Source organism: Lathyrus oleraceus, chromosome 2, assembly GCF_024323335.1.
Source record: "Lathyrus oleraceus cultivar Zhongwan6 chromosome 2, CAAS_Psat_ZW6_1.0, whole genome shotgun sequence".
NCBI lineage: Eukaryota > Viridiplantae > Streptophyta > Magnoliopsida > Fabales > Fabaceae > Lathyrus > Lathyrus oleraceus.
In genome coordinates this window covers 420,843,230-420,867,101 of record NC_066580.1, presented here as the reverse complement: position 1 = coordinate 420,867,101, position 23,872 = coordinate 420,843,230, and the positions used below count along the sequence as shown (strand labels likewise).

The window sequence follows — 23,872 nt, the reverse complement described above, 5'->3', positions numbered from 1 at the left end:
CTCCAGAGTTCCTATGCTTATTCTATATAAGTAGGACTTGGAGACTTGAAGAAAAACATCGGTTACACAAATATTTTGACAAGTTATTTTCTTTGTGAAAACCTATCATTCTTTTGTATACATTTTTTATTTAAGTGTTTGATATTCATTTGTATAAAATCTGTTTGTGTAGAAGCATCTTGCAACATATAAAATATTATTCAAACTATTTGTTTGATTCCTTAAGGAGGTTATCCTTGAGAAGACAAAGAAAGGTTATTCTTTGTGAGTCCTTAAGGAGACTAAGGTTTAGTTGGATCCTTGAGAAGACAAAGAAGGTTATTCTTTGTGTTTGTTGTAATCTATTGACTATAGTGGATTAAGTCCTTGTGTATAAGGCAAAATCACCTTGACGGGTGGACTAGATTAGCTTTGAGTTTCAAGCGATCCAGGATAAAAACACTTGTGTTTTTATCTCTTTGTTATTAACTTGTTAGTGGTGTTCTTGTTTTGGAAAAAAGCTTTTGCTTGTAAAACCCAATTCAAACCCCTTTTCTTTTGTTTTTCACACCTTCAAAGTTCTCCAACATTAGTTCTACATTTGACTTTCTATGTGCTTAGGGTGCAACGGGGGCTCCTTTTTGATAACCCGAAGGAACTACAGGTGCTGGGTTTGGAGCAAATAAAGCATTGTTGCTCTTGTAGAAAAAATTAGGATGGTTTCTCCAGCCATGATTATAGGTGTTTGAGTATGGGTTCCCTTTGGCATAGTTTACTTGGTCGACTGGAATACTAGCCAATAAATGACATTCAACGGTGTTATGCCTAGGTGTTCCACATAATTCGTAGTTGGGTGTCACAGCAGCTATGGTAGTTGATGGAGTTATGGTCAAACTTTCCATCTTTTGGGTAAGTGAATCCACTTTAGAATTGACACGACCTATGTCATTAACTTCATACATTCATCTCTTTAGTGGTGGTTTCTTTGTAGGTGTTTGCTCACCTCCCCATTGGAAGTAATTTTGTGCCATGTTTTCAGTGAGTTAATAGGCTTTTTCATAAGGTTTATCCATTAGAGCACCGCCAGCGGCATCGTCTAAATTCAGCTTAATGTTATGCAAGAGACCATTGTAGAAAGTATGGATAATCAGCCACTGCTAAAGTCCATGATGGGAACAAAGCCTAATCATATCCTTGTATCTCTTCCATGCTTAGAAAAGAGATTCATTGTCTTTCTACCTAAATCTGTTGATTTGGGCTCTTAGCATAGCAATTTTGCTAGGTGGGAAATATCGTGCTAAGAAGACTTTCTTCAACTCGTCCCACGTAATGATAAAGTTGGATGGTGGAGACTGGAGCCAAGCTCTCGCTCTATCTCTTAAATAAAAAGGAAAGAGACGTAGTCTTATGGCTTCGAGATTAACACCATTTTCTTTCACCGTGTCTGCATATTGTACAAACACTGATAAATGAAGGTTTGGATCGTCCATAGAGCTACCAGAAAATTGGTTTTGTTGTACGACTTATAACAACAGAGGTTTCAACTCGAAATTGTTTTGGTCGATGGCAGGGGCAGCAATGATGTTGTGTGGCTCTTCTTGCAATGGAGAAGCATAGTCCCGAAGATGACGGTTTGAATTTTCAGCCATAACCGGTTATGGAATTTTCGGGTCAGGGATGTTGTATTTCAACAAAAACTCTTTGATTCAGCGGCTTAGTATTTTAAAATGTTATACTTCGTCAATCGGTTGTTCCAACTCTTTGCCTTATGAGTAAGTGTTTGGCATACAACCGACGGATAAATGGTTACCTTAGTCTATACGGTGCAATGGCATAATCATACTATTGACTAAATTAGTCCCCGACAACAACGTCAAAAACTTGATCATGACTTATGAGTCTATCGAATTATCTAACTGCAAGTATACAATCTATCACATAGTTTTAAAAGATATCGAACCCACAAAGATTAATAATCAATCTAGTGTTATCAATTGATGAAATGTAAAACTAAAGTTATTTATTACTTAATTTAGACGTAATTAAAAACTAGAACTGGAATAGGATTTAGGAAAATATCAAGAAAGGGAGGTCGAAATATGGATTTCGTGCACCTCAGGGACTCTGTAATTCATTGGTGTTTGTTTTATGTTAAGCTACTTTCAGTAGGAAATACTCGTTTAAAAACTCTATCTCACACTCTCACATAATTGATTAAAGTTACACCCCTAACCATGATATTTTGCTCTCACTCGCCCATTTCAATTAATAAGCATTTTTTGAAAACTAAATAAGTTCTAATTGATGCCTAAAGTGCTCTCGCTGTATTTATGATCAATGCCCAATTTCCATTATCCGGTTCAACTCTCACACTCTCGCGCTATCGACTCGAACCTTAATTATTTTTCACTCTCGTGCAAAAACGTTTGAATTAGACTTGAAAGCTAAAGCCAGAAAAATAGTTTAAGAAAAGTTTACGCCAAATTCATTACTGAGTCCCGTAGGAACGACGATTCTCACATACCGGACTCAAAGACGTTTAGCTAGACATGGAATTAAACTTAAACAAACTAAACACGTTAATTGAAATTAAAGACAACATGGTAATCTAATTAAAGTGCGATAAACGGAAATATAAAGCAATAACATAAAAACCTGAAAAATTGAATTAAATTGCAAGAAACTTCAAATAACACAAATGGAAATAAATGACTTCAATTATGCTGGCAGGCTTGTGATCCAAGAGTACAAAAAAATTCAACTAAAGCTGCGATAATCGCTCGATGTGAGCAGTTATCACTTTGAATGTAATATCTGCCTAAAACTAAAAACAACAAAGCTTTCGGGCAATACTTTGATCCCCAAAACTCTTGAAAACAATGTCTTATATAGAGTCCTAATGCTGCAGAACCCTTTTAAAACGTGTAGAATTTCGTTGAGAGAATGTAGGAAGGTGGGAAAGAATGAGCCAAGTTGGTTTTTCCACTTTCTATTACTGTGCATGTATGGCGACCACCATTAGGCTCATGGAAAACGCCATGAACTTAAGTTGGAGGATAACGTGGCTGAGTGCATGGCGAACGCCATAAGGTGATGGCGAACGCCATGCACCAGAAACTTATTTTTTCTGCATTTTTCTCCCTTTTCTTGCTCCTTTTTTGGTTTCTACGCGTGGACACTCTATAACTGACAAGTACCTGAAATGCAAACAAAACACGACATAAAAGTAATAAAAAATGATAAACGACACTAAATAGCATGTGAATCGGGTCGAAATATACAAGATATTTTCGCGTTATCAGTTGGCTTTTTTAAAAGTTTGATATTAGACATAAACTTGATAATTTCATTTATAACAAAGTTCCTTATTCTAAGAGTAGTAATGATCTCATAAGGAAGAACATTTATTTCACACATTCCCAATATCAATTGTTCCATGTAGAAACCAAGTGCATCTGGAATCATTGTATGACTTGCATTTTCATTCCCCACCTTTTGCATTATGGTCACACCATATTTTCTTTGTGAGACATTAACACACCAGGTTAGACTTTACTTGTAGAACACAATGATGTAACATTTTGCTTAACATTTTAACATACACATCTTCAATTCTTGAGACTAACCCCTCATAAACTCACTTCCATATTGTTTATCCAGGATTCAACACTCAAATATTCCTTATCGTTTTTTGGATCAATGAAGCATGAATTAAAAATCATATTTATAAATCTTGTGGTGACTCTATCATTTAGATTTCCTATGATATTTTCAACAAGGTAATCTATCTGAGTTTTGGATGAAGTTCCCCCATTGGTTGAATAATTTTCAGCATTATTGTTGCCATAAGTAATATCAGACTCCCAGGTAGGACATTAGATACTTGATGATCTTATTCTTCAACTACTCTCTCTTCTTCATGTATGAAGATCTGTATAGGGATACAGTTAGTGTTCAGGTGCCACAGTTTGGTCTCACTAACCTTGGATGACAAGCAAGTTGAGGAAATATTTCTGGTTTGAGGTATCCATATGTAGTTGTTGTCCATAGATCTTGATCCTTTCATTAATACTTCTCGGTTCTTGCAAGTGACAACACATTCAACCTTGCCGAATTTCACATTTATACATTGGTCACATAGTTGACTGATGCTAATCAAGTTCACAGTCATACCTTATACCAAAAGAACATCCTTAAGACAAGGAAGACCAGGACTAATCATTTTGTGTATGCCCTTTGTTCTTCCCTTTGCCTCATCACCAAAAGTGACATAACTATTTGATTATGCTTTCAACTCCTTAAGATATGTATTTTCTCCAGTCATGTGTCTGGAACACCCACTATTAAAGTACCATTCTTATCTTCAGTAAAACTCTAATAGATGCGTGTGCTATGAAGCAATTGAAAGCTACTTTTGGTTTTCATTCCTTCTTTGCTTGAACCTTCTTGACATCCCTTCTCTTCAGTCTTAGTTGACTATAGGTCTGGGGATAACCATATAATCTATAGCAAAAAGCTCTTATGTGACCAATTTTTCCATAATGGTGACATCTCTTAGATGATCTCTTGTTGCACGTTATGAGAGTATACATGTTGAGAATGATGTTGAGACATGTGGTCCCTCCTCAACTATTCAGTCTTCTTTTTAGGAGGAACAAACTTCTTTGAGGGAGTTTTGATATTTTTGTTCACACCACTATAATAAACCCCAATAATCTTCTTCTCCCTAATTTCTAAGATCTCCTCTAACATATTAGTTCCATTGTTCAACATGCGTACATACTTTGTAATATTGTCCAGTTTGGATTTAACAATATGACATCCTCTTCCAGACTTGTGATGGTTGGGACAAGACTTTTTTCTTTTCTTTTTGAAGAACACCTATGGTTTCTTTCTGTTTTCCATTGTTGAACAAGCTTCCTCCCACTTGGTGTATAAGAGCCTAAGTCTTGCATCCAGTTCCTTTTCTCTCATGTCTTCATCACCAGAGTCCTATTTAGACTCATACTTTCTAGTGAATGCCATAACCATGTTGGCAGTTTCTCCTTCACTCTCATCATTAGACTCAGACCAAGTGATGGTCAATCCTTTTTTCTGTTTCTTTAGAAAATAGGGCATTCAGATTTAATATGACCAAAGCCTTCATATTCAAGACATTTCGGTCCTTTTTCTTGAGAATAGTCTTCCTTTTTGTTCTTGTGCTGGGGACAGATATCTGACCCTTTGCCTTGCACATTTATTCTCCAATATTTATACATTCTTATCAAGGAACTGTTGAACTTTATTCCAATATAAGCTATATCATCTGATAAGCTTTCTTCAGTATCATTATCACATTGATCTTTCTTTTCTTGGGTCTTGGCTACAAAAGCTACAACTTTATTCTTCTTTTTGATATTCCATTTATAGAAACTTCAAAGGTTTGAAGAGAGCCAATGAGTTCATCAACCTTCAAGGTGCTTAAGTCTTGAGCTTCTTTAATGGAAGTTACCTTCATGTCAAACTTCTGAGGCAGAGATCTGAAGATCTTTTTGACCAACTTTTCTTTTGACATCTTTTCTCCCAAAGCAAACGAATTGTTGGCTATATCATGCAGTCTAATGTTGAAGTTAGATGTGGATTCCTCTTCCATCATTCTCAACTTTTCAAACTCAGTTGTGAGGAGCTCCAACCTTGACATCCTAACCTTGGATGTGCCTTCATGAGTAGTCTTGAGAGTCTGCCAAGCTTCTTTAGCTTCAATACAAGTCCTAATTAGTCTGAACATGTTCTTGCCACAAAATTAAATATAGTATTCAAGGCTTTTTTCGTTTCCAAGAGCCCATTCATCTTTAGTTTTGGACCAATCAACTTCAGGCTTCAAGTTTGTTGAAAGTGATCACATGATGTTTTCAACCTTTAACAACAACCTTCAAGTTTTTCTATCAATGGATTTTAAAAAAAACAACCATCTTAGCTTTCCAATAATCATAATTTGTGCCATCCAAATAAGGTGATCTATTGACAGACCCTCCATCCTTAGTGTTGTCCATTTGAACAAAAAATATCTTCCCTGGAGCTCACCCAAATAGAATAGGGTGTCTGCTCTGATGCCAATTGAACTTCTATTCCCCATGGGATAGATGTTGGACCAGATGTTGAGACAATTTGTCCAGCTTTTAAAACCAGTTTAAGAACAGTTTGACAACAATAATAAACAATGCAGAAAGCTGTAAAACAACACAAGAGATTGGTAACTCAGTTTCGTGAAACCACACCTACGTCTGGGGTGCACTCTAACTAAGAAAGGAAATTCTCTGCTTTGAATTAGAATAATTAGTCTTATAAGAACCCTAAACCCTATGAAGTGATACGCCTCTCTCTAATCCTAGTGGCTTTCTATTTAGGCCCCCATAAATATGAGAACTCCTCTCACTTTCTCTCAATCACTAACCCCTAGTGATAAACTTCAATAACAACTCTATTAATTGTTGAATTTACAACTCAATTAAGACAAACCAACAACTATGCCAAGTTACTGAAACATAGAGTGGCGTACAACAGCAGGTTGTAACACCTCAAAATTTGCCCTCCTCTTTTGGGACTAGCATAACATATTACATATCATTTTTAGGTCATTAGGCATTGCATATTGCATATCATGTGGTTACATTGTGCAAGTCATCCTCACAAGTCTTGAGCAGAAGATGAAGAGGTTATGTGCAAGCTAGGGTTTTATTGACTGATCATTAGCCATCTGAGGATTGGGCTATAAATTAGGGTTTTTGATTTCTCAAGGGGATTGGTCTTGATCTTGGTTGAAGTGATACATCATCATCATCATGGTCTTGATATCATCCAGAAGATTCAAGAAGATTGATCATATACCTTGAGATTAGGGTTTTGACCACTGGTCAACCCTAATCAGTTGCATTGGGCCAATCAGGGTTTGTGCAGGAGATGGGGTCTTTGATGGATATAGGGATCATTTCATGTTTGTATTGAGCTTATGGAGGCTAGGGTTTCACCATTGAGCCATTTCATCAGAGAATTGGGGCTCAGATTGATCAGTGCATTGCCAAAGTCATCTATCAGTTGAAAAGTCAACTGTGGTCAACTGTGCTTGATTTTATGGATTTGGAGGTGGAAGAGAGTTGGATACACTTCATTCATGTTGAAACAAGTTTCATTTGACATTTTCAAGCTCAAGAATGAAGAAAATAAAGTCAGGACAAAAATTGCCAAAAATAGAAAGTGACTTGTAATGGAAGTTTCCAAAAATGGAAAGTTTTTCACCACAAAATTACATGTCCAAAAAAGCTTCAAAGAAGATTTGTTCAACATGAAAGTTGTAGATCTTGGTCTCACCTTTCCAAAAAGTCCAAGAACTTGAAATTCCCATGTATGGTTGACAAGTTATGGTCCATTCATTTTCCAAAAATGCCTATAATCAAAGTGGCATAACTTTCACATGGAATGTTCAAAATGGATGATCTTTTTATGAGCAAACTCCATTTCACATGTACTTTCATGGTGCATAATCAAAATTCATCAAAAATGGTCAATGCAAAAGGTCAATTTTCAAGTGCAACAATTAAAATCCAAGGGCAAAATGGTCCAATTGGAGAAATACATGGAATTTTGAAATGAGGATTTTTGCAACACTCTCCAAATGACATTTAGAAGTTGTTTGAGCTGTCATGAGCTGTCATGGTGTAATATTTGGCAAGGGCATTTTTGGACTTGCACTTAAAAATCACATTATGCTAATTACTTCCAAATTGCTAATTGAGATTAAGAAAGTGATTAAGGCATTGGTATAAATGATTATTCATAACAGAATGTTAAACACAATTGCACATTCCAAGAAATCTAACAAACTTTCCCTCCATTTTCTCCCACATTCTCTCAAGAACTTCATCAACATTTTTGATCCAAACTTCATCAATTCTCAACCAAATTGGATAATTCCTTTTGATTCGTGCTCCATGAACCAAGATCCACAACTGTTTTGATAAGCCATTTCCATACACATCAAGATTCGTGACTGTCCAAAGCTTATGCAACAATGGAGTTTCGAGATTTCTTCCAATTGAAGCAACATTGAGCTTGGTTGATCACTCCATTCACCTTCCTATACCTTGGCACGCGTCTGTTTTGGATAATTGGAGCAAAACACACACAAATCCATGGCTGCCATCTTCTACAAGGTGAAATTCGAATCTCACCATCGCTTGAGTTATTATGTGCTTTTTGTAGATCTTGGAACGTAGATTAACATGATATGTGTAGTTTTTGAATTGGTTAACTATGGAGAGAGTTATCGTGTTTGGAAGTTTTGTGACCATTTCTTTTTTTGATCGATCCGTGCTGTATGTTTAGAGTTAGGGAAAATAGATTGCATATTCGTAATGTGTGTGGAGAGACGGTGAGAACGGTGTTCCATTTGCCAATTTTTGTTGAGATTCGTTGTTCTTCAAATCTGGAAATTCTGGTGTTGTAGTTGCTCAAGAACGCTTCAAAAACGAGTGTAGATCTTCAATTCCATTGGACTGGTTTGAATAAGTGTTTACCGCCAAGCTTAGCCAATAGAAACGCGCCATTGCTTTAAAACAAAACTACATCGTTTTGGATTAGTTGTTTAATATTACAACATTGCCATTTTCGTATTTAATTAATTATTATCTTAATTTGCTTTTTCATTTTTATTTTCATTTGATGCCATGATCTTAGAAAATTCATAGAGGCTTCATTTTTCATCCAAATTTTGTGAGATTTTTTGCATTGTTTTCATGATGATGTGTAGAATTTGATTATGATTTTTGTGAAATTTTTGCATGTGTAGAAAATTAATTGGCTTAGGGATTGATTTAATGTGTTCATTTTGTACATGTTTTGCCAAATCTCTCATGAAATGATGATGCCTTCAAATAAATGAATGAATTTTTTTGTGCTTGTTCTGGATATCTTGATGGTGATTTTCATGTAGAGTTTGTGATTTTTGGATACTTGGTTGATTAGATATGAATTTTTGAATTAAGGTGTGACAATTTGTGTCACACCAAGCTAGGTCAACTTCATGATTTTATTTAAAATGCTTAGGGATGTTGATTTGAGCTGAAATTTTGTGTGGATGATCATTGATATGTCAAGATTACATGAGAATTTTTCTGGAATTGTTGATGGCATTTTCTAATTGATTGATAATTTTCTTCTCTGTTGGCTCATTTTGTGAGTTTGTGTGACACATGTTGGCATTTTGCTTGTGAAATTCTCATATTGTATTGGATGAAGATGAAATTTGGTATGAGCATTGTAGACACATTATAGGACATCATGGTTTTGATCCCATTCATTTCTTAATTGTTGTCACTGTTTTATGATTTTGGAAGTTAATGCTTGTTTGGATGCCTTGTTTTGGCTTGTATAAATGTGTCTGGACTTCTTGATTTTCATTGACCTACTTCATTTTGTCCAATTGAGCTGAAAATTGACATGCTATCCATTGAATATGTCCTGTTAATGTGTGAATTTTTGTGGAATTAATTGAATTGTTTTGATATGCTTTTGATTGAGATAGTTCTGTTTGGTCATTTGAAGTTGCAAATTGCATGATTGATGTTAAATTGTGCATGAAATGATAATGGTGATTGATATGAGCATGGGACCAATTGCATTTGCTTCTAATTTGTTTGAATGTGATTTTGGATAATTTTCACTTGCTGTTTAGGATTTTTTATCTCCTTGGGACCCTAGGCTTGGCCTAGTGGTCTTGTTTCTCACATTTGGTTTGGATTTTCAGGTTGAAATGCAAAAGGCTTAAGGGAAAAAGTGCAAGTTGTAAATTGAGATTGTTTGATGTTGTAAACTAACATTGGCTTTGTGTTGTAGGTTTGATGCTTGAGCTTGAGCTCATGGCTTGCACTTATGTGCATTAACTTGTGTTGTCTGTATAGATTGACTTTTGCTGTTTATTGTTGGTTTGTCTGAGTACTGATGATGCTTAATTGATTTCAGGTACATTTAGTCGCTTACAGTTCTTTAAGAACTTGCTTGCTGCTGCTTGGTTTTTTAACCAGTTGAGGTAGAATCTCTATACTTCATGTAGTCTGGAAGACCTGGCCTGTTACCTGGCCAGGCAACTGTCTGAAGTCCTCCTTAAGAGGCGATGTTTGTGATTGTTTACTTTTGTGCCAAGCAGGTAAAGACCTCTATGAGGCAATTGGCGGAATCCAAGGGATATGCAATCTATCCCCCGCTATTCTGTTGAGTCGTCCCTCTGCTCACACCACTGTGTTGATGCATTGGGACACAAACCCAAGATCTTGTACTTTGTACAGTTGTGTCAGAGTCTTGAGCGTAGAAGGGTCCCTCCATTCTGGACCCACGCTCCTTTGTCTAAAGCTCTCCCCGGACAGGGATAAGAGCTGTGAAGTCTGATCTTCACTCACCTCTCATCAGCTTCACCTTAGCCTCTCAATGGCAAGGTTAAGAGCTAACTCTACCCTTGTACAGATGACTTGCCTCGGCAGTCCACCCTTGTTTGAGCCTCACTTGCCTGGATATAGTGTGTGCTTTGTGAATATTTGTTTGCTCTGTTTGCTTGTATGCTTGTATGCTTGCTTTCTTCCTGGATAGGATTAGCTTGCTGTTGTGCAAGTAGGTAGAAACCACAACATAGGGCAATGATGCATGATAACACTAGGCTCGAGTACAGCTCCCTGGTAGTGTGTCTCCCCTTGGTTTCTGGCTAGAATTTCGTTCCCTTTCAGGGGAACTACATCGCCCTGATCCTCGTTCCAGACGAGGTATGTAGGCAGGAGACCGTGCGAGGTCTCTCCGGGCACTTTTTTTTCTTTTTGTGTGTGTGCTTGACAGTTATAGGCTCGAGTTCCCGACTCCCTATTAACTTGTTGGTTGTTGTGTGCTTGGAAGCTGATGTAAGTCCATCGAGTGGCATTCGGGTTCCAGTGTGCGTGTGTTTGGTTCGGATGCTGATGTAAGTCCAGTGATTGGCATTCAGGCTCCATGTTTGCCTGTGTTTGTGTTTGCTTGTTTGGCGTGCGTAAGCCGAACTACGGCATCTCTGATTCTCATTCTAGACGAGATACGTAGGCATAGGATGCGATGTCCTATCGAGCTCCCTTCCTCTTAACCCCATCTGTGTTGTCTTCGGTGCGTGTGTGTGTGTGTGTGGTGTTTTAGCAACCTTTTCTTTTCTTAGAGCGTGGATCCCGTCGAGTACGACAGACGTGAGGGGTGCTAATACCTTCCCCTTGCGTAACCGACTCCCTTACCCTTTCTCTTTGGTCGCGAGACCATGCTTTTTCCAGGTTTCTCTGAGCGTTTCCTTTCCCTATCTTGGGATAAATAACGCGCAGTGGCGGCTCTGTGTGTTTTTTTGTTTTAGCCCGCCGGTTGTTTTTCGCGGATGCGACACAGGTTCAACACTAATCCTTATTAGGGCATTAACGTCAAATACAATAAGCAAAAGATTCACAAACCCTAGGCACTAAGAACTCAGTCTTGTGCAAAAAACTCACACCTAAGCATGAGAATTGAGTCTCCTTCGATAGCAATGTCTTATGGACTTTTTTTTCCCTTGGATAATGATCTGATTTCGTCCATAATTAGTGAAGATATTGTTGCTCCAAATTAGCTCCACAAATTAATATTTGATTTGATTTGAATTTAAATTTAAACCTCCTTGATTTAAATTTAAACTAATTAAATAATCAAATAAATCTAACTGCTAAAAGATAGTAACAATATTTGTTGCACACATCATCAAAAATGCATTCTATGTAACTGAGAAACACGTGCACATAGCAACAATTTTTTTTATGCAGACAAGGAACAAATATTGCACACATGCTAGGACATCGATTCCCATATGTGTCCTTCTGCTCCAAAATAGCCTGGATCTTCCATTGTTGTTTTGCAAAATTCAGTTAATCCAAAAGGAACAATACATTGTTTTATATATATATATATATATATATATATATATATATATATATATATATATATATATATATATATATATATATATATATATATATATATATATATATATATATATATATATATATATATATATATATATATATATATATATATATATATATATATATATATATATATATATATATATATAAGGTTAAATCAATTTAAACAAAAAATAAATTATCATGCATGACTTGTTCTAACATTCAGACAACGTTTATGTAAGTGTCTGAATTAACGACATATACCACATAATCTACTATTTTGTAAACCATATCCATTTTTGTTCTAATATGCGTGCTTTTGAAGCAACACTTTTTCCTCTTTCACATATTTTCGTTGTGCCAAATTATGTCCCCTTGTTATATAGGTCAATATTCCTCCATTACTACTATTGGGAGGCTATTATTGTACACACTGAATACATTAATGACTTTGTATTAGTACGGATTGGTCACAATTGGCCTTTTCTCCGAAGATAGGTATTTATACGATTCACACCAAACCACTTACACACAAGAAGCTTCAACGTCTAACCCCTAACAAAATTACAAGACAACTTACATACAACCCCCTATCCAACAAAGTTATCGACCCACAAATACTCAAACCCACAATCAATACATGTCAGACACCAAACCTCAAAACTAAGAGCATATACCATACCACCACCACCAACATGGCCAAAACACACCATTTAACACCCAACAAGCATATGCTATCAACATATCATCCTACTATAATCAAAACACCTAAGAAACATTTAACACCAACACTCCCTCCTACCATAGCCAAAACACACAAACATATGCTTACCAAACACCACAACAAGCATTTCTTCCTTTCTTGAACGAATCATTCACACCAATATCACCATTCAATCGATCAGGCTGCTCACCAATAACCTCATAAACCCAACCCAACCCAACTATTTCATCATGGATCATAAACTCTGTACAACAATGCGTCAATACATACACAAGACTACTTAGAAATGCAAGAATTTATTAGAGAATCTGGTAATGGTGATGTTCCTGCGACAACAACAAGCGAAACGAGTAATGGTAGTTAAGGAGTGTGGAATCGGTGGCATGTATGATCAACCCGGTCATCTTTTTATATAATTTATTATTTTAACTAAAAAAATTATTACACTGAGACGTGAGATGAGTTGTCACTAGCTATTAACCTTTAAACATATGTGTAAATTGGATTTACTAAACCTATAGGTGATGCTAATTCAATTAATGCCAATTTTAAGGGAGTCGCAAGATAAATTTCAATTTTTTTTTTCGAAGTGGGTTACTTTGAGAATTAGTTGAAAAAATCAATTACTTAAGAAATTATTTTAAAAATATTAATTATTTATTTGAAAAATTAAAATATCTACCTGCATACATTATGAATATTATTTTTATATTGATAGTAGAATAAAAAACTATACTCTTTCCATTTTTTTATTGTATGTCATTTAAAAAAAATACTAAATTATAAATATGTTTACCATATCAATGAATTAATGACATTATTTTTTATTATACTTTTTTAGTATTTGTTTTTTTATTAATTTATTTTTCCTACTACTAATAAAAGATAATTTTATAAATTAACTAATAGCTTATCTGTCTCATATAAATTTAATTCCATTTGTTAATTTACATTAAAGTAGAAAAACAATATATACTAAAAAATAATTATAAATTACTCTTTCTGTTCCATTAATTTTGAGAGAGAAATTGTTCATTAGAAATATTTTAAGAATAGAAATATTTTGAAACATTACCAATGCAATCTTGAATCACTCAAAGATTTAGATTCAAAATAAGCAATTTGAAATGTCTCATAAAGTAGTCAATGGTTAGTCAAATATATATATTTTTTTTAACTATAAAAATTTAAGTGAGTTAGATTCATAAACTAGTTCAAAATATCAATTTGTAAATATTTTAAGAAATTTCTCATATAGACCAAAATAATAATCGGAGATTCTGTGGGGTAGTTTTAGATATTTTTTTTATTATTATAAAAAAGGAAAAAGAAAATCTAAAGCAACAAAATATATTAGAGGCCACGTAGTAACTCTCTCACACACCAACCAACCACTTTTCTCTCCTCTTAGATTGGAAGAGATAGAAAGAGAGAATTGATGGCAGGACAGTCACGGAAATGGATGATACTCATAGCAACAATCTGGATTCAAGCATTCACTGGAACCAATTTCGATTTCTCCTCCTACTCTTCCACCATGAAATCTGTACTCAATATCTCACAAGTTCAACTCAACTACCTCGCAACCGCAAGTGATATGGGTAAGGTTTTTGGCTGGTCTTCCGGTCTCGCTCTCATGTATCTTCCACTCTCGCTTGTTATGTTCATTGCTGCTGCTATGGGTTTACTTGGTTATGGATTTCAGTTTCTTCTCATCAATAACTTCATCACTTTGCCTTACTTTCTGGTCAGTTCCTTTTCCTTCCCACTCTATTTCTCATTTTAGTTATTTTTGATAATTTTTTAATTATTATCGGTTTAGTATAAATTAATTATTAATTAGTGGCTTACTTTAAATTAACCGTGTGTGTTTTGGCAGTTAAGAAATCCTAATACCGTTTTTAAAATTTTTAATATTTATTACTAATAATAATGCGTTAATTTTAAAAAAATAATTAAATATCAATCTTTACTTGAGGAATATACTAGGAATAATGCACTTATTGGATGTGTGGCCACAAATCATCGAATAATTTGTCCTTTTTAGCTTGTTTTGAATTTTATATTTTCTGAATAATAAGAGAAACATGATTAATTTATTTATTTTTGACTTAAGTGTAATGTTATTAGGAAGTAATAGCTTGTTTCCTCAAAATTCTTATATGTCGTTTTCATTTCAACGACGTTTTGTACGTTCTGGTGGTCCCAACTCCTGCAGGCTCTGGTGTTCACATGTTATTGTTATTCATACATACAATAATAGTATGAATAATGATAATGATAGATTCTCTAAAAGAAGAATGAAAATGATAGCTAACTAACAAGTATCAATGTGTGTAATTTTATTTTTCATAAGCTTCTGAATTATAAGGAAAATTATGGTGAGTTTGACTAGCTTTTTACTTTTCATGTTTCAGGTTTTTCTTCTGTGTCTGTTAAGTGGTTGCAGCATTTGTTGGTTCAACACAGTGTGTTTTGTTCTGTGTATAAAAAATTTCCCAGTTAACAGACCCTTGGCATTATCACTCACTGTGAGTTTCAATGGTGTAAGTGCGGCACTTTATACTCTAGCAGCAAATTCGATAAACCCTTCCTCGGATCAACTTTATCTTCTCCTAAATGCCCTTGTTCCTCTTCTCACTTCGTTCGCAGCATTACTTCCGATTCTTCGCCAGCCGCCTTTATCAGACACTCATTCTCCGCACGCCGCTCGTCAGAACTCGGTTATATTTCTAACGTTGAACATTTTAGCGGTTTTTACAGGGATTTATCTCCTTCTCTTTGCGTCATCGGCTTCTGATGAGGGAATGTCAAGGCTTTACTTTGGTGGAGCTCTTGTACTTTTAATATCGCCGCTGTGTATTCCTGGTGTTATATATGCTAGAGATTGGTTTCGTCATGCTGTTCATTCGAGCCTTCGGGTTGAAAGCTCTAGCTTCATTCTTGTTCATGTTAATGATCTTGAGCTTCATAAAGAACTTCTTACGCGTCAGAACAGTGCTCGGAGTGTCAGCAACAGAGATGGTCAACGCTTGCTTGGTGAAAATGGACATGCATTTCAGAAGGGGAAAAACAGTGATGTGAATTGTGAGAAGTTTTTTGGGCAGGATCAATTGGAAATGCTTGGAGAAGAGCATTCAGCCGCGGTTCTTGTCAAAAGGTTGGATTTTTGGCTGTATTATGTTGCATACTTTTGTGGAGGTACTATTGGTCTTGTCTACAGCAATAATCTTGGACAGATAGCTCAATCTTTAGGCCACAGTACAAGAACATCAACCCTTGTCACGCTGTATTCATCGTTCTCCTTCTTTGGCCGCTTGCTTTCAGCTACGCCAGACTATATTCGAAAGTAAGTATTCTTTGGACTTATCTTCTAACATAAATGATCTGTACATAAATGATGAGACTGACAGTAAAATTTTCTGCAATGCAGCAAGTTCTACTTTGCAAGAACAGGATGGCTAACCATTGCACTTCTACCAACACCAATTGCATTTATCTTGCTTGCTTCATCAGATAGTGCCATGGCACTTGATATAGGCACCGCACTAATTGGTTTGAGCTCAGGTTTCATATTTGCGGCTGCAGTGGCAGTTACATCTGAGCTATTTGGACCTGACAGTTTGAGTGTCAATCACAACATCCTCATAACAAATATTCCAATTGGATCCCTTCTCTATGGTTTTATGGCTGCAACAGTTTACGATGCTAATGCTATCTCGGCACCTGGAAATGAAAACATAATAATGTCTGATTCACTCGTGTGCATGGGAAGACAGTGCTATTTCTTGACATTTATATGGTGGGCATGCATATCTGTCATAGGATTAGTTTCTAGTATGCTGCTATTCTTAAGAACCAAACACGCTTATGATTGTTTCGAGAGACACCGTATTTCAGCACAACCGACTTTGTCTTAACTTTTGACACTGCAAGGATGTGAACATCATTTACGTAATTGTTGATAACAGAAAAGCTCGACATGTATAGAACATGATTTTGGAGGCAGAAAGAGTGAGGATTTTGGTTCTATTCTCCACAACGCAAGAAGCAATTAAAAATTGAAGAAAATATGAATTTTTTGAGTCTGTGACTTTGGGGCAAAGTGGACAGATACATACTCTACTTTGTAAGTTTTATATGTTTTCTGAAGTGACAGACTATGAATTAATTAATAATTTAACTTTGTTATGTATTAATCCCTTTATTCCTTTTTAGTTGTCGCTTTTGTAGAAAATTATGCTTTCTATTTATTTATCATTTTCAAAGTTCAAATATTCAATGCAACATTAATTATTATTTCGGCAATAGTACTCTTAACTTTCTGTTGGAGAAAGATAATAAGATAATAAATAGTTAAGGCTAGTATAGAAAAATGACAAATAATTCCATAAAAAATGAAAAAGTTTATTGATTTTCTTAGTATGTATAGGATAACCTTAAAACGACAACCTAAAAGGAGCGGAGAGAGTAACAAACTAACAATATGTATATGTGACAGAATCACCACAACCCCAACCTTTTTATTATTTATGAGAAGAGTATATCAAAATGAAAAACTTTTAAAAAAAGTCATAATTTATTCATGTCATATATTGAATTAAAGAAACAAAAAAAAGGAAATTACAGAAAGAAAAAGAACAGTACCTATAGCCTAAATTAACCTCAAGGATAGGTACAAAATGTATCCCTCTTTATGCATAAGAATAATCTCTCATATGCTAGTGCCATCTTTCTTGCTGTAAACATAGAATTTGCATATTCGCGGCAAGCATTACCTCTCCTCGCTAGCCTCTCTTTACCATCCTTTACCACTTCTTCAAGTGCTTCCAAAAGTGAGTCAACATTTGGAGAAAACATATAACCGAATTCATCATCAACAACAATACTACCTTTGATACTTGGAAACCTTGATGCCAAAAGAGGCTTTCCAATCATCATAGCCTCCATCAGTGTAAGATCAAGCCCTTGTGGTCTTAATGTAGGATTAACAAAAATATCAATAGCATTATAGAATGCTCTTAACATAGAAGGATTCATAGATCCAAGAGTAAAAACTTGGTTCCCTATATCTTTGTACCTATTCTCCCATGGTCCAGAACCAGCTACAATCAAATACACATTAGTGTGTTTTGTTATAAGCCTTGAAAATGCTTCATGAAGTAGTGGATGACCTTTATCCTTCACTAATCTTCCAGCTACTCCAAATACTAAACTAGCATTACTTGGAATCCCAATTTTGGTTCTAAACTCTTTTCCTAATTCGGCATCTTCTTTAAAATCTTCTTCATCAACACCATTGAGAATCACATGAACTCTTCTACTTGGAATTTGGTAAACATCTCTTAACATCTCACCACAGCTATCACTAATAGCAACATGATGAGAATATTTGTTGAAGAATCTTATCTCGTTGAGAACCTTAGGAACAACCCCTTGTAACCCTTTTTCGAAGTCTTGTGATCTAGGTTCGTCCGGCAGACGAGCCAAATCCTGAAAAATGCTCGATTGCAAGCTTTCCAATGCTATGCCATGCCATGATACAACAAGATTTGGAAGTTCCTTTGCAAGCCAATGAGGAATTGCTACACTTTCTGAATGAACAACATCAAAAGGTTGATCTCTTTGGTTTTCTTCAAGAAAAAGTTCCCATGCTTTGTTGTAACGCCACTTACCCGGCTCGCCTTCATGAAAATGAATGTAAGGCGAAGAAGGTGCACCTTTTGATGAGATTGAAGTTGTTGTTGCTTCATCTTCTTCCGAGGGTGAAGTAAAGACATGAACTTGATGTCCGCGGCGAGCTAAAGCGGTGTGAAGGGTGTGAGCATGGCGTTCCATGCCACCGGGAACGGTTCCAATAGGCCATTTTCTAGAGAAGACTGCAACTTTGAGAACTATAGGTGAAGGGTTATTGCGTTGTGAAAACAAAAGGCTGTTCCATGCAAACTCAGCTGAAAGAAGATCACCTGAAAACTTTTTGGTGAGGTTGGTGCATTTGGAGTTTGTAGTGGTGTTGTTGAGAAGGAAAAAAGTTGGTATAGTGAAGAGGGAAATGAAGAAAAGGGTGATGCAGAGATTGAATTGAGAATTAGGTGAACTATACTTCTTGGATTTGTTGTTGAAAGCCATTAATTCTTTAAAGTGATTCTGAAATTTAGGTCATATATATGTATAATTTTGATTTATGAGATATATCTATAGGAACTTTTCTTTAAGTGCATTTTTCACACCCCTTTGAGAGAAAAAAGTGGATCCATGTGATAAAGGTCTCGTAAGTTTGAGATTCATTATTAAATATCCTGAATTTCTGGTTAAGTTTTTTCAATTGATCATTCTTTAGAGGGCTATCTTTTTGTTGTGTGAAATACAAGCACGTTTGAACACCAAAACATAGACTTATCACTATTTTTTAAGAAAATTGTTGTATGAGAAAGTAAAAGGTTAAACTAATAGTATCACTCACTCAATCAACTCCATTAAGAAACCTATTTTTAATAAAAGTCAATGAGGATTGTTCAGCACGTTTAGGTGATTGCAAATTGCTTACATGATTTGAAATCTTTACAATTCAATCTCCTCACCATTTTTGGAATGCATAGTTATAGTCAAACTATGTGACGTTGGTAGGGTTTGTTAAGTCCTTAAGCAGTTGGAAAGACAAACACAGAAAGAATACTTCAGATATGTCAAAAGGAAGATTTTATTATACGATATACAGTTTACACGGCATGCATGCATATATATATTTTATAGATTTATACATATATATATAAAGGGTGGCTTAAGAATCACTCTAGCCATACCACATGTCATACTTTACACTTGATTAAAAAGCACTCATTCTAATATAGTTCGTAGTAATCAAGTTTTTTTGCTCCTAACCGGAGCCAATTGCTTCTGGTTTACACCATTTGCTCTAGTTTTCACATTAGGGGCTCCATTTTTAGTTGATTTTGATGATATTGGCCAGTGTCCACTAGTAACAGCCATATCCTTGAACTGTTGAAGGCTTTCAAGTGTTTCAACAATCATTGCCATTCTTGGTCTGTCTTTAGGATGCAAACTTATGCATTGTAATGCCAAATGGGCTATCTCTTTTGCACCTTTCACAGAATATTGGCCTGCAAGCCTTGGATCCATAATGTACCTCAATCTTCTACTGCTACTCAAGTATGGCTTTGTCCAATCCACGATGTTTTGTTCTGTCTTTGGTCTTGTTTTGTCTGTTGCTCTTCTTCCTGTTAGAAGTTCTAGCAGGACTACTCCGAAGCTATAGACATCGCTTTTTGTAGTCAAGTGTCCTGTAATGGTAAACATTCATATGTTGCATTAGAGACAAGAAACCTATTAGAGTTCTCAATTTCGGCTGGTCGGATGAAAATATCTCATGATTTTGGCCTGGCGTAGTTGATACGCTAGGACAGGTTATATGCATTTTTTTAGAAAATTTTAAAAAGTTTACTTGTTAAAAGGTCTGGCCCGGCCTGGTTGGCTAGGCCACGAAATCCATGGCCTAATGATACTAGGGACTGTCTTGGCCCGACCCATTATTTCAAATTAGTCTGCTTGGAGGTAAGGCCGGACGGGCCGAACGACTCGATTGGTGCACATCCCATATTTATAACCATACCTGTTGAGATGTATTCTGGGGCTGCATATCCATAGGTGCCCATAACTCTAGTTGTCACATGTGACTTTGATCCTTCTGGCCCCATTTTCGCAAGTCCAAAATCCGACAATTTTGCTGTGAAGTCCTATTTCAAAGCGGTAACAGACGAATAAAAACTCTTCAAAATAATTACTTTAAAAATAACCGTAGTAATAAGCAGACACTAAATTACTACTGACTGAATCAAGTAAGACATTGGAAGTCTTGAAATCTCTGTAAATGACTGGTTTTTCAGCTCCATGCAAGAAAGAAAGTCCTTTAGCAGCACCAATTGCAATTTTTATTCTTGTTGCCCATGGTAGTGATGTTAGTCCTGCAATAATAACATGTAGTGGTTTCATGATATATGCAACATGCCTCATTAATTCATGTATCATCAAAATAAACATTAATGATTATGAAACATACTTCTGAACATGTGATTCTCCAAGCTTCCTCTTGGCATGAATTCATAGACAAGTAGTCTTTCTTCATCCTCACAACAATATCCAATCAATTTGACCAAATTGGGATGCCTTAGCTGCCCAAGAAAAATCACTTCTGCCTGCAAAGTAAGCAACCTAACATTACTTCTAATTCGTACTATCTCTCCCGAATGACTTATGAAAATAATTTATAGCTTATATGAAAACAATTTGATTTGATTTTGACCTTCACTATAAAAGTAGTTTATTCTCTATGCTACAAAATAAGTTGTTTAACCAGATAGCGGCTCGATATATACTTACAAGCCATTCGCGGTGTCCTTGTAAACCTTCAATATCCAAAAGCTTAACCGCAACAGGTTGAGCCTTCAAACTTTGTCTGAAATTATCATCTAAATAACCCTTATGAACTGTTCCAAACCCACCTTCACCAAGCAAGAAATTACTCGAAAAATTCTGAGTAATAGCGCGAAGTTCACTAAGCTGAAAATCAAACAAATCAGAACCAAAAGACAGTGCAAGATCTTCATTGATTCTTGTCGAAGACGAACGGCTAAGATCAGAAAAAGAAAGTCTCCTAAAAGACGGTAATGGAGCAATGTTCTTAGAATAATCTGAACGTGAAGGTTTGCATTTACTGAAGTTACTAAAAATTGTTTGGTTTTCTGTTGTGCAACAATTTGATGTGAATGGTCTCCATGGTTTTGATGGTTCCTTCATTGCAAAAAGAAAGTGAAGAGAATTGTGTAGAATGGTTGTGTTGTGGTGTCAAATAAATATACCAAAAGATTATATAATATACTTTGAATCTTTTTCTTTTGGTTAGTGAAAGAGACAGAAGAATTGGGCAGAGAAGAAAGATATATTCTTTTTTATTTTGTTTCTTCAACTACTCTCTAACCACTCTTGTATACTACATTTGAGGGAAATTATGATGTCATGTTTTATTTTGTTATTTGTTATGTTATCTTGTTTTTGTTTAATTTGATACCTAGTGTTATAGTGTTGTAGTGTATTCATGCAAAAATATACCAAAATCCTTTTGACTTTTGGAGTTTTGACTACTCCACTTCTATTTTAGGTGGTCACAAGTTTGATGCTTATTGAGTCCGAACTGTTTGATTGTCATCTTAAAATATGCTTTGTCACCTTAGACATGTGAGAACCAAAAATCTATAAGAATTGAGGACCGCGAGAAGCAGTCCGTTTAACTCGTGGTTTGTAGGGTAATTTTTTTTCCACTTTTATGATGTGATTTGTATTTCTGAAAATTTAAAAATATTCTCAATTTTTTTGAAAATGCATATTCGAACGCATTAAAAATTTATTTTTATCGAAATTTAATCTGAAGATGCATGTGTAAAGATCTCTGGGGTGAATTCACATATGTATCATCGAAAAGACTCTGAAGTCATTTAAACATAACTTTTATTAAGATGATTTATCATTTAATCATTCAGTAATATTTTCGGAGAAACAACCTGAGAATGAATGCATATCTCCCATTGCATTTGTGTATTTCAATGGCGTGAAATCCTCACTTCAATTTCGGATCTGCGACGACATACTTCTCGTCAATTTGAAAACCACTCTCCTGTGATATCCAAAAAATCGGAGAGTTGTCAAGCTTAAGTATAATTCACCATTGTTTGACAGTGATGGGAAGATACAATTCACCAACTTTGAATTGAAGACGGATGAAAATTTACAGATCATGTGGAGTATATTTTACCGTTACGTATCAAAGGGTTCGATTTAAGTGGATGCGAAAATTGAAAGCCTCGTCGACGGTATTAGCAATATGTTCCAACGTCCTGAACTACCTTTTTATAACGATATGCAATGTTAAATTTATGTTAACAAGTATCTATGTAATCTTGAGTGTTTTAATTTAATGTAAGTTGATTTTGTTTCTAAATCTTGCTCATACAGTCTCTGATTTTGGTTTGAATCTGAGTTACTTTCGGATATGCATCTTCGAAATATATCAAGAAAACATTCAGTGATACAATTCCGAATAAAAATCATGTAAATTTGGGGGTGTCTCACTCATTGGACTTCAATTTTGTGATAAATGGATGCTCCGAAGATACATCTCTGAAATTAAAGATATTTTTGATATTTCTTCAAAGATGTGGAAGAACCTATAAGGGTGGAAAAAAATTGTCAGTTCGCAGGGGTTTTAGACCATCTTTTTTAGCCGATTAAAATTGTATCTCGTGTAGGTTTGACCATTTAGACAATGAATTATGCGGGTTTAATAATTAGATTCACGAGTTCATGTTCATTCGTAACCCGTCAAAAAATTGTTTTAAAAATCAATTATACTTTTATTCTTTATAATCTTTTTCATATAAATTTTATTAATATAAAAATGTAATTCATAAATATTATAAATAATTGATTTGTAAAATATATTAAAATTATTTTGAAATATTCTTTTGAGTTAATATGCTTATAAATTTTAATAAAATAATTTTAAAAAATTTAAAATTAAATTTTTATATTACTATTTTAATTTTTTTTTATAATAAAAATACTTATTTATTTGTTTTGTTAAATTTCGTGAAACACTTATGAACTAAAGCGACTCTATGTATCAGAATTATATATATATATATATATATATATATATATATATATATATATATATATATATATATATATATATATATATATATATATATATATATATATATATATATATATATATATATATATATATATATATATATATATATATATATATATATATATATATATATATATATATATATATATATATATATATATATATATATATATATATATATATATATATATATATATATATATATATAAATATAATAGTATTAAATTGTTAAATTTGTGATTGGTTAGAACCTTATCTGATCCATTAGTGTGGATTGTTCTGATAATATTGATCATGTTATCCAAACTTCAATTCATAATAATTAAAGTAAATGGATCATGTATTAAGAAAGCTTAATTTGATTTAGAATAAGTATAATATGTTTGCTAATGATTTGGTAACCTAAGTAACGTATAAAGAAAAAGAGTGACGAAGGGAATGATAGCATGGATTTGTGTCTTCATTCAGAAATTA

General features: G+C 34.7%; 3 protein-coding genes and 1 non-coding gene across 4 annotated transcripts; 2 read left to right on the top strand and 2 right to left on the bottom strand.

Annotated features, from left to right (window-relative positions):
* The first annotated feature begins 1,140 nt into the window (after positions 1-1,140).
* Positions 1,141-1,247, top strand: LOC127124663 (small nucleolar RNA R71). Its single transcript, XR_007804127.1, has one exon. It is a non-coding gene; the product is annotated as a small nucleolar RNA R71 (small nucleolar RNA).
* A 12,783-nt stretch (positions 1,248-14,030) lies between these two features.
* On the top strand, positions 14,031-16,889 carry LOC127119882 (protein NUCLEAR FUSION DEFECTIVE 4). Its single transcript, XM_051050242.1, has 3 exons — positions 14,031-14,419; positions 15,090-16,021; positions 16,106-16,889. Exons 1-3 carry the CDS (start codon positions 14,111-14,113, stop codon positions 16,590-16,592), a joined length of 1,728 nt encoding a protein of 575 aa, XP_050906199.1. The 5' UTR covers positions 14,031-14,110; the 3' UTR covers positions 16,593-16,889.
* Positions 16,890-17,138: 249 nt separating this feature from the next.
* Positions 17,139-19,024, bottom strand: LOC127119883 (uncharacterized). The gene has a single exon (XM_051050243.1). The coding sequence runs from the start codon at positions 18,799-18,801 to the stop codon at positions 17,338-17,340; it is 1,464 nt and encodes a 487-aa protein (XP_050906200.1). The 5' UTR covers positions 18,802-19,024; the 3' UTR covers positions 17,139-17,337.
* Positions 19,025-19,360: 336 nt separating this feature from the next.
* On the bottom strand, positions 19,361-21,569 carry LOC127119884 (probable serine/threonine-protein kinase PBL15). Its single transcript, XM_051050244.1, has 5 exons — positions 21,070-21,569; positions 20,750-20,885; positions 20,521-20,654; positions 20,303-20,426; positions 19,361-19,973 (listed from the first exon to the last, which is right to left on the bottom strand). Exons 1-5 carry the CDS (start codon positions 21,484-21,486, stop codon positions 19,534-19,536), a joined length of 1,251 nt encoding a protein of 416 aa, XP_050906201.1. The 5' UTR covers positions 21,487-21,569; the 3' UTR covers positions 19,361-19,533.
* Positions 21,570-23,872: the final 2,303 nt, after the last annotated feature.